A 12,010-nucleotide genomic window follows, 5' to 3' on the forward strand; every position below is an offset into this window, starting at 1 on the left:
GTGAGTGCTATGGCCTGCTGTGTGTTTAGGTGTCCTGTCTGCACTCTTCATATACGCTCCCATCCAGGGCTGAACTTTAACATCATTTTGCACACCACCTAATACTAGGAAGTTAGTTAAGTGGCCCCCTGGCCCTGGAGCCTGCCACTGCCCTGTCTTCAGCAGAAGATCTGCAAACAAAGATAAAGGCACCAGCATCTGCTCAACTTCCTATGTCTGCTAAAAGAGCTTAGAAGAACTTGGGAGGAAAAGCTTTTGGGATTCAACTGTACATGTTCATGTTTTTTTTAAAACCGACAACCTTTGAACACTTTAAGAGTTTTAGAAAATAATCTTCCGATATCAATGGGAATATCTTGACTATGTAATTAAAGTGAATGCTTGTTTGGTTTATTTAATTGTTAATGCACTTTGTTTGTAATTTTTGCACTTTCTTTTTGTTGTGTTTGGAACTATTATGATGTAGTTGTTTGTATTGTTCTATATTGTTACATCCTTCAATCAATAAGTTTTCAAAAACAAAGAAAAAAAAACAGGGGGGTAAAGATACAGGGAAACCATTTTTTTCTCTTCCAGATGAATATGTCCTACAAGTTTGGAAAAACACATTGCATTTTACCTGTACAGCCTAATCCCATCACAGTTAAATGCTGTGGCATTACCACTGTATGGGACACATGGATGAACTTAGGAGTTTAAGATCTAAAAGCCAGTCTGCAAACCAGACCACTGTTCAAATAAAACTGAATAGTAGCAAATAATGACAGAATCTTTACAACATGCATGAGTCATTTATTTTCTTAAAAGCCAAGGCAGCATTAACCATTTTAGAGAACTTGTACAACAACGCACCACAAAACATCTAGTGGGTACTCCGAATCAACCAGATACACAAAAACAATGCAACACAACCAACAGATGAAATAGTAGAAGGATCACTACAATAAAATGAATAAACAAAAATAACTTACTTTTTGACTGGCTTCTTAACCATATTCGAACAGTTGAGTCAGAGGCAGCAGAAGCCACAAGAAGGTCATCTTTAGATTCTGCTGACCTATAAACAGCATGAACTGCACAAACAGCCTCAGTGTGACCTTCCAGTACATCCTTGTGTACAAGCTGCAGAATAGACAAACAGCTTAGAGATCATTTTTCACCACATTCTAGACCTTTTTATATCAGCAACTAAGACAAAGGCAGTGAAGCATATGGTACCAGTGAGCAGTAATTTCCTATTATCATAATATAAATATTATTGACTGCACTTCATTTTGAGCAATGAACTAAATTGTTTATGAGTTAATTAATGTATCCATAAAAAAATAGTACTACTGAGCTTTGCACTGTTTGCACATGGATTTTCAAAAAAATAAAAATCCCTTTTTCGGAAAAAAGCGTACCCACTTTTTTTTTTAATGCAACTATTGCCATTTTTAAAAGCAACTGGTAAAGAACCAGCATTATGTAACCATATTTTATGTAAGAATTGTAACTGGCACAGCAGAAGTAGAAAGACCCTAGGGTCAAAGCTAGGATCCGTTCTGATCCTGGCACAATGATGTCAGTCTACATCAAGGAACAAGCTTGAAGGATTTAAAATAAGGTAAGCAGCAGAATATCTCAAATGTGTGCCACTGTCATCTGTGTAACAATCATAAACAGGGATGTGTCTTAAACTGAAATTAGTGCTGGAGAGCAGAAGTGGTCACAGATCTGCAGTCTGTGTTTCTAATGGGAACTGTAACTATACAGTACAATTTATACAATACAATTTAGAGTAGAACCCCGGTTATCCGGAACTCAGATAAGCAGAAAATTCAGATAACAGCCAACCGCTACACTTTATTGATTGCTCCTGCAGCCCTAGCGGAGCTGTGCCATGTGCTCTGCATCCAAGAACACATACTACAACTCTGCTAGGACTGCGGAAGCAATCAGGAGAAGGGAGCTGTCAGAAGAGCAGAGCAGAGTTCCGCTCCTTGATTGGCTGAGGAAAGGAAAACCCTGATGACACTTGAGCCGTCATCAGGGTTTTTCCTTTTTTCTCAGCCATATAGCACTTTGGGGGAATGGGGACAAGTCTCTTGATTCAAATCTAGTGCTGAATGGCTGAGAAAGGGAAAAAGAAAATAACCTCAGTTAACTGGAAAGTACAAAAAAAACAAAAACAAAAAACAAAATGTGGAAATGTATTCACTTGCCATTAACTTTCTATGTTCCCCAACACAACAGCACCTGGATAGGAAAAGCCAGCAATATAAGCCAACCAGGTTCTTAAGATATCTCCTAATTACTGAGAGCTGAATAGTATTATCTTATTATCCTATTATCTATGATTTTCTTTAAAAATAAAAGGAAGTGGCTATACATAAACTGGCCAGAAACCATTATAGATAAGGAAAAGCTAGGTAACATGAAAAAAAATCTGTGAACCAAGGCCAGTTAATAGGTAAAGCCACACTATTTGCCTTTTTTTCTATATCCTTGTTACTCCAACAGAACACCACTGATAATACATTTTTAATATTTCTTATTCTGGAACAAAGTAGTATTTTGGGGACATTGAAATAATAATTCCGAGTTCTGATGCACACATACGGAGTCAGACCTAAAGATCTCCAAACAACATGCAGCATAGTTACAAAAAGACATCCACCAAGTTCAACCACTAGGGAAATAAACATATCCCAGATATAAGATTTGTTTATTTATATCCAATCAGGTAGGCTAGGTGGGAAGAAAGGCTAGTTGTATTTAAATATTAAGACTAAAATTCTAACAGGTATGTCAGCTTTAGCCATATATGCAGTTATATTATATAACTGCTTTTTACAAACAAAGAACCAAAGATTGGCTGAGCAAGATCTGGCCAGGGCTTGTGGTAAGCCCATGTGTTGGTAATAATATGTAGGTAAACAGAACACCTTAAAAGCCTAACAACATGTGGTTACCTGAAATCCTTCTGTCCTCCAAATGATCACTTTTTTATCAGACCCACCAGATACAAGTTCAGTTTCAGCACCTTAATAAAAGTAAAAAAAGAAAAAAATGGCAGATATAAATGGCAAACCTTAACACCATTACAATGTGTTTTTAAATGCCATCAGCCTCTTGCAGTAAAATGTGTTGATCAGAAGAATGCTAAGAAGGGAAAGTATAGTGACTGTCATGAGCTGATCATGGTGCTTTTACTTTCACCTGGAAAAGACTGAAGTGGGTTGAAGAAGACTTGGGTAGGGAGGATTTTAGAGGCCATCTCTAGATCAACTCCACAACTATAGTTGGCATTGGTAATTTCTAATACAGCCACAAAATTTTGTGGTCTTTTAGATTCACTTTTATGGACATAGAAGAGCATTCAGACAACGACTGCACACTCCCATATTTAATAGTAGACATTCAACCATTTCAGTAATTTCCAGGAAAGCTCTAAAAGTAAGGCAGTGACAAAGGCCTAATAGGATTTGGCCTTTAACCACCTTGCAGTTAAGCCCGACCTTCGCTCGGGCAAAAAAAAAACTGCAAGGATGGTTAAGCCCGAGATTTTGTACATCCATACTTACCTGGTCCCCCTGTGCTCATCCAGCGTCGTCCTCCATCGATCATCGTCCGCCGATCTCTCCAGCGTCGGGTGCCTTCGTCGGGCGACAGCGGGACCGGTAAGAAGCCGGGTAAGACAGCGGTGGGACGATGAGCGGGTCCAGGTAAGATGCCGGCCGGCATCTTGTGTTCCGCCCGCCGGCATCCTGTGTTCCACAATTTAAAAAAAAATTTCATGAAAAACAGTGGATCACTTTTGGTACAGAAATCTAGACCTCAGTGTAACGCTCAGGAGGTTAAAGTACTACTTTTGCACTGTAACTGAAGGACTCCTCAACACCACTTCAAACCTCAAAAATATAAATGAATGATTAAAGACATGTTAACGTTAGAAATGATGACCTTTTAGTGGCCTTGGGCTGCATCCATATTAAGTTGCTGGGACAATTTTTCACATGCATATTTCAGACTTAAAATAAACACACACTTGAGTAAAATAGCACACACGTTTCTCAAAGCATTTTTTTGATAAACACAGTAAAAATATAATAAATTTGGTAACAGTGAACACACAGATACATCAAGCTTATGCAAAAATTATGCACCAAAATTATTATTTGTGTAATTTGTATAAATATGCAAAATGTACAAATAAAGATTTGTTTGTATGAAGGTATATTACGTGCTTGTTTTTGGTAATTTTTGCTTTTTATTATTAATTTTTTTACTTTTAGTTAACATTTTAACTGTCACAGCAGGGTCAGGCCCACTGTAAGAATACATACAAATGTGGTGATTTTATGGAAACATCATAGGACTATTTTATTCTCACCAATTGTCGCACTGAGCATGAAAAAGTACTGGGTTTTTGGCCCAGGTGCTTTAAAAAAAAAAAAAAAAAAAAAAGTAAGGGAGGAAGAAATAAATGAAATGTTTTATTTTGACCTGGACATGTGATGTTTCTTTCCTGAACTGTGCTGATAGCCCATTGCTATGAGAAACCCTAACACAATGGTTAAAAAAATACTGCAGGTATTAGGCATTTGTAAAGATGTTTAGGAAGCTATAAAAGTGATCAAGTAGCTTTATAGCAGAACAGTATCCTTTGCAAACATTTATGTCTGTAATCCTGATCCAAGGTCATGGATGTGACTGTATTAGTGAACTAATTTAAAATAGAATTCAAATCAAACAACAAAATATGTATGTTTATCACGTAACCTTCCACTGGATTTTTTAACCATTGCAAATAGTTCACTGAAAATAGGTAAAGATATTTATTGTTCATCACTAGACAAAAAAGTTGCAAGACCAGCAAGATTGTTTTTTTCTGTGGATGTTCAGCAAGATAAATGTGGGTAAACCAAAAAACCTTTGCTGTGCAAAACAACATAGGTAAATTTATAAATGTCAACAGCATTTTCAGGCGTTTGCACAGCATTTCACATAGTTCATATTTTCAGGAGCCTCTAAAAGTCATAACACATCTTAGGCTTAGTGTACACGGACCAATTCCCCAGCGTTTAACCTGAGGCTTTTAAAGCCCGTTTGAAGTCCCTATGCATTCCAATGGGCGAATCTACACCAGGACGTTTCCTTCAGGCACCTTTTTGAGCGTTATCTTAAACGTTGCTTGCAACGTTTAAAAAATTAAAACACTGGATAATCACGAGAAAACGGGGGAAAACGCTTCGATTGAACTCAATGTAGGCTTTTTCAAGCGTTTTTAAGCTTTTTTATGAAAGCTTCCATTGAAAACAATGCGGGCTTTTATAAACTTTTTTTATCAGGACTTTGGACTCTGGAAGCCCCCTTTAATAAGGAGACTCCCAGATCTCCACCACCCCACCCTGGGGAATGAGTACAGGGGTACATAAAACCTTTTACTCATTCCCTGAAAGGGTTAAAATATGTGTAAAAAAATTGGACGGGGCTTTAATGTTAAATTATTTTATTAAATGTGTGTGTGTTTGTGTAACTAAACCTTTTTTTTTTTTTTTTTTTAATACAGGTTATCCAAATGACAGGATGTGATTTCCAGGGCTACAATGAGCACAGCCCTGGGACTCCTCCTGACAGTGAGGGATCGCAGGGCACTAGGGGTTAAATGAGGACAAGGTTCTCCATAGACCCCTAGTGCTGTGATTGGCTGAGGTTTTACGTTTCGCAGCCTGGAAATGATCCCGTCATTGTCATTATTTAATAAAATATTTAACATTAAAGACTCGTCCAATTTTTTAACACATATTTTAACCCTTTCAGGAAATGAGTAAGGGGTTTTATGTACCCCTGTACTCATTCCCTGAAAGGGTTAAAAGTAAAACTTTTTTAAAAATCGCGGCAATTCGCAGTTAAAACGCGTATTAGGCATTTATAAAGGTTTTTTAGCATTTTAAAGTTAAACTTTAAAACGCTTGTAAAAGTGCATAAAAACGCATATAAACGTGGTAGGAACGTTAATATGCGTTTTTAAAACCGTTCATCTAGACCCAGCCTTAGACAGTCATCTTTATACACTTTTTTTGGACACAAAGATATCTAAGCAGTGGAGGGTTTTTTTGTTTTTGTTGTTGCAAAGCAGATATAAAAATAAATAATGCATTTGTGAATCATTCAGAAACAAAGAATATCTAAGGCTTAGTTCACACGGACTGTTTCCGCAGCGTTTAACCTGGGGCTTTTAAAGTCCCTATGCATTCCCATGGGCTAATCTACACCAGGACGTTTCCTTCAGGCACGTTTATGAGCTTTATCTTAAACGTTGCTAAAATGCATGAAAACGCTCCCAAATGAACTCAATAGAGGCTTTTACAAGCGTTTTTAAGCTTTTTATAAAAGCTTCCATTGAAAACAATGGGGGCTTTTAAAAATGTTTTTAGCAGGCCTTTGGAATCTGGAAGCCCCCTTTAAGGAGACTCCCAGATCTCCACCACCCCACCCTGGGGAATGAGTACAGGGGTACATAAAACCCCCTTACTCATTCCCTGAAAGGGTTAAAATATGTGTAGAAAATTGGACAATGTTAAATTATTTTATTAAATGTATGTGTGTTTGTGTAACTAAACTTTTTTTTTTTCAGGTTATCCCAATGACAGGATGATTCCCAGGGCTGCAATCATGACATGAGCACAGCCATGGGACTCCTCCTAACAGTGGAGGGATCGCAGGGCACTAGGGGTTAAATGAGGACAAGGCTCTCCATTCACCTCTAGTGCTCTGTGATTGGCTGAGAAATAGGAAACCCTGATGACAGCTCAAGCATCATCAGGATTTCTCTATCTTCTGCCAATCAGGGAGCAGAGCAATCAGCGGAGCTCTGTTATGCTGACAGCTCCGCTCTCCTAATTACTCCCGCAGCCCTAGAGAAGCTGTGCCATGTGTTCTGTATCTACAGCACATATTCACAAGGGTTTTACTTACTGTACACATGAAACAGAGGTAAAGCTTTAGAAAATCTAACAGGGGTTCTCTGTCACAATCAAAGTTACTTACTACAGTCAGGTTTCTGAATCCATTGCACACAGTTTACTCTTCCAGTGTGTCCATTTAGAGTAGTTATTACAGTCTTTTCCTAAAAGAATTAAAGAAAATTACAATAAATATTCAGATAACAATTTCTGTGTTTGCAGATAACACCAAACTATGTAATGGAATTATGTCTATACAGGATGTCTATAATCTACAAGCAGACCTGGATGTAATGTTTGATTGGGCAGCCAAGTGGCAAATGACATTTAATATAGATAAATGTAAAATTATGCACTTGGGGGCTAACAACATGCATGTTTCATACTGCCTAGGGGGAATACATTTGGGGGAGTCAGAAATGGAAAAGGATCTGGGGGTTGAGTGTCTTATTTTAATTATTTTTTTAAAAATCGGGGGTGGCTTACTTAATGGGGATGTCCTAAAATCGGGGAAACACGGTAAAGTAAAGATAAAAGAGACTGTTGATCCAGGGAACATCCGACTGCCTCATAGAATCGGGAAGGAATTTTTTTCCCCAGTTGAAGCAAATTGTACCAGGGTTTCTTTTTGCCTTCCTCTGGACCAACTATGTCCATAGGGTTTTATATCTGGGATATGTTTATTTTCCTAGTGGTTGAACTTAATCGACGTATGTCTTTCTTCAACCTAACCTACTCTGTAACTATGTATCAGAGGAATTTTTACCTTCCTTTATTACCACAAGCTAACTTATTACAATAAAGTATAGAGCGCTAAACAGTTTTTCAGTGCTTTGCACAGATCTAAAACTAAAGTGCTGTTGGGGATTTTATTTTATAGCAGTACTGGCCAGGTTCAATACCGTCAATGAGTACTAAAAAATCCCAAAGCCTTGAACAAAACAGAAAGGATATCTTTAATGAAAACACTGGTTCCAGTGACAACTAGGAGGAATTCCCTCCTATTTGAAGGAGATTGCCTCTCACTTACTGCTGTGTCACAGGCAGTAAATGAAATTCTCTCCAGTGGTACAAACACCTGATAGGGGCTTTAACCCCCCTAGTAGTAATCCCAAGTGTGACTCGGGGTGGATTTTACTTGCAGAAAGTGTTAATCCCGAGTCACACTTGGGGTCGCTTTAAGCTAAGAAAAACGTCACTTACCTTGTTCCATTGTCATCCCCCGTCGTCCTTCTGGTACCCGCAGGTCCTGGGGACACGTTTCTCCCTCCGAAGCGCGAAGTGAAGAGCCGAGATCTACGGGGTTTCCCGTGACGTCGGTGCAGGCGCTGGTTCGTGCGGGTGGAGTGTCATGAAATTCAAATCATTTTGTATTGGATTCAATATATCCCTTTTTTAAAATTGAGATACTTTTAAAAAAAAGATACTTTGTTTATTAATTCCTATATTTTTCCAAGTCCATTCTAAATTTCACTTGCAGCATATTAACATGTCACCATGCTGTTTTTTTATTTGTATGGTAAATGACATAAGACTGCAAGAAGCTTGGGACCATGCACTTATCAAAGCACCTGGGGCAATAACCCAAAATCCCTCTAAAGCCACAGTAATAATAATAATAATAATAATAATAATAATAAAGTGTTTAAGGCTTATCAAGTTCAAATCTGGGAACCTTTGTTTTTAGCACGTCTTACTCTCGGGTTTCATGCAGCAATTATCTGCTTTCTTGAAAACTCTTCAACACGCTACCAGTTCCAGTGATTTGCCTCTGCCCCTTTTTTTTTTGTTATCCATAAAGATTTTATTGCTACACTTTCCAGGGGCAGCAAAATGCAACACGAGGAAGAGTTTTCAAGAAAGCAAACATTCACTGCACAAAGGAACATATTAAGGTTTATAAAAATAACAGGTGTCTAGAGTTTAGCTCCAAACTATGTCTTAAAATAATAAGACTGTAAGATACTGCTGAAAAAGATGGGAGAGACTGAACAGGCCTTTCCCATCACTTCCCTAAGTCACTCTAAACTGTCCTGTCATGTTTGCACACTTTGCTGTGCTTCCTCAAAAAGCTGTCCTAGCTCTTCTCCTGGACTATAAAATAGTTAGCCTTTATTTTGTCAAGATCTGAGAGTGAGTGAGTGGTTTGGTAAATACAGTGGGAATAGGTAGGGCTGACACTATTCTTGGTGCATGTTTGTCAGCCCACAATATGACTAAGGGGGAACCCGCAGCCTTCTGGGATACATAGGTCACATATTCCAGGAGGCTGAGCTTCTCCTTCATGTTTCATAAGGAGCTTACCTGGAACATTAAAAAAAAATTTGACAACATGGGCAAAGTGACATTTTTTGTTTTTTACATTTTCAAGAAGAAAATCACCCAATCTAACATCTGTGCAGGCCAAGATGGAGCAGAAGCCAGAAGATGGCCTTGCCTGACGTCCCATGCACACAGGAAAACCTGTAAATGTTGGAGGAAAGCCCTTGATAAGTTAAGTAAAAGTTTCTTTTACTTGTCCACAGACCTAAATCAGCATTTAACTATTGCGGTGTGGGGGCAGTCCCACTGAAAGAGTGTGTTAGCTGATTTTTAAAATTCAACTTTAAATTGAAATGAACAATAACAAAAAATTAAAAATGCATGCAAATTTCTTTTGTTGTCATGTTTTATCCATTTAAGCCCCTGAGCAGAAACCCCGAGTGTGACTAGAAAAAAAGTGTGAGGTAGAAAAAAAGATGCTGAAAACGGTAGTGAAATACAATAGTAAATACAAACTTACCTGATTTGCCAACATTCTCCTTTAAGATCTCCGTCCTCCTGCTTCCTCCGGCCGGTGTCCTCTGCATCCAAAGAGTCACAGGGAGTTCCTGGTGACGTTAGTGCGTGCGTACGTTCCATTCAGGGTGTGGAGGGAATTTCAAATCTCCTTGTATAGCATTCAATACAAAATAACTGTATTGAATGAAATACAATGAATTTACATGTGTAAAAGCAGTATATGGTCTAATTAAAATTTACATTTTTTTACAGTATAATATAGTAGTATATTTTTTTCTTGTTGGAATACCTGTAATGTCCAGGTATTCATTTTTATTGTATTTTATTTTTCATCCTCCCACACAGAAAATGACATAGGGTCCACCTGCAATTTTCAAAACCATAGAGTTGGGAGAGAGGGTCTCTTTAGCATACAGTATTTATATAGCGCAGTACTTTACAAAGTCCATAATCATGTCATTAGTTGTCCCTCAAAAAGGGCTCACAATCTAATGTACATAGCTGGTGTTGTAGTGGTGGGGGGCTTATTCGGAATCTGGAAGCCCCCTTCTATGGAGGAGTCCTCTAAATGTTTGCCCCTACACCCAAGGGTGGGGAACAGCTTATGAAAGGCAGCCACCTGGTTGTATTTTATCTTCCCCAACCCTACACCTGTACCCTGGGTGCCTTATTTTATGTGGATGACTTCTGCAACTGGCAACAAACTTATTCATTTTGATTGTAACTATTTTTTGCACAGTGTTTACTGGCTGTAGAAAAAAAAACTGCCTACAAAAGCCTGAACAAAACGGAGGTCTGAATATAGCGAAACCTACATCATGGTCCACCAGGGCTTTCCTGTGGGCAGCAAATTTGGTAATGATCTGAAATTTAACTCTGTGTCCCCCCCCCCCCCAAATCCTCTAGCATGATGTGAAGTATGATTGTCATGCTTGCTGATTATGGCAGAAGATCACCACCCACCAATATTTTTTTTCCATGTTAAATGTGGACGTGTTAGAGCTTGTCCGGTGTTTACTGGTGTCCATGTCCCCACTGGTGATATTTGCATTGTCTGTTTCTCCCGGTGAGCACTTTTCACAACTAACAGAAAAGATCAGAAATAGAGGAGGAATCTTGTTATGGGGATACCAGTATCAGTGACAAATGCCTAAAAGGAAATTTTCACTCACTTTTACTTGTGTCCACAAAACAGAAAGTGAAGGGAAACATTGAATTAGATGCCAAATATTAAACTGTACTATAAAATGTAAAGGAATTGGTTTAGATGACTCTGTTAGCACGAATTAGACTTTAAATGCCATTTGTGAACCAGAGTCCTGTGCTGTCACTTAGATATGAACAGAGGGTATACCTCTCCAGGAGCTTTAAAGATCAATACTAACACTGGACAGAGGTTCACATTCCATTTTAACAAGAAAATCCTTTTGTCATCTGTGACTCTAATTAGAAAAAGTTCCCTTTTTTGTTGTGCACCAATCTATCAGCTAGAAAGAAGGGAAATCCCATTCTAGTAGAGATGATAATGAATCTTGTATTATAAAGATACTGTTTGGGTATTATTGTTTCCAAAACATCATCTGATCATAATACAAATGAAATGCATTCTTCCAGTGCTGACAGACCTCTTACCAGTTTATATAGTGTTTATATAGTGTTCTGCATTACTGACATAACTAAGGAGAATAGGAGAAAAAATCTTGCTAGATCAATACACCAGGAATAGTACCCACTACAGGAAATGTGCAGCCAACCAGTGGTATGAAGCAGCACCAGGGTCTTCTGGTAATAACAAACACAACACGTACAATATAAAACAAGCACATTCTGCATTGACAATCTCCCTGCTCACCTGTCATTACACTGACAAGCTACTGATACACGCGGATGTATTTACCTGTGGATTGTATAACGTTATGGAGTGGCACGTCCCACATGCCAGAACATTTTCCCGACTCCAGCTAACACAGTTGGGGCATCTATTAACAGAAAAAGCCGCATGGGCAAGATGCACTGAGGGAGCGTCCATGTTTGATACTGGAACTGACAGCTTCCGATTCATGGAACTCTCTGATGACATACTGTCCACGTGACCGTCTCTCAGGCCGCACCGTATCACGTGACGCTCGTAGCGAGGAGGAAGGTCACGTGGTTTGGTCTGTATTTTGTTGTGCGCGCTTTCCTGCAGATGTGAGGAGAATTTGCTCCCTATAGCTGTGTATTGTTATTCCATACTTAGTGCGGGGGGTTCAATCCTGTTTTGACCAAGAAGACTTTAT

The 12,010-nt window shown here is 38.6% G+C and overlaps 1 protein-coding gene across 1 annotated transcript in view; it reads right to left on the reverse strand.

The window, feature by feature from the left end:
• The window catches only part of ELP2 (elongator acetyltransferase complex subunit 2), a 53,265-nt gene extending 41,489 nt beyond the window's left edge, over window positions 1–11,776 (reverse strand). Inside the window, exons 1-4 of the mRNA XM_072411883.1 lie at window positions 11,629–11,776; window positions 7,036–7,114; window positions 2,955–3,025; window positions 972–1,122 (exon numbers count right to left, since the gene is read on the reverse strand). Of these exons, the coding sequence (XP_072267984.1) occupies window positions 972–1,122; window positions 2,955–3,025; window positions 7,036–7,114; window positions 11,629–11,760 (433 nt within the window). The 5' untranslated portion in view covers window positions 11,761–11,776. The remainder of the gene's footprint in view (window positions 1–971; window positions 1,123–2,954; window positions 3,026–7,035; window positions 7,115–11,628) is intronic.
• Between the last annotated feature and the right edge of the window lie 234 nt (window positions 11,777–12,010).

Source organism: Pyxicephalus adspersus, chromosome 5, assembly GCF_032062135.1.
Source record: "Pyxicephalus adspersus chromosome 5, UCB_Pads_2.0, whole genome shotgun sequence".
NCBI lineage: Eukaryota > Metazoa > Chordata > Amphibia > Anura > Pyxicephalidae > Pyxicephalus > Pyxicephalus adspersus.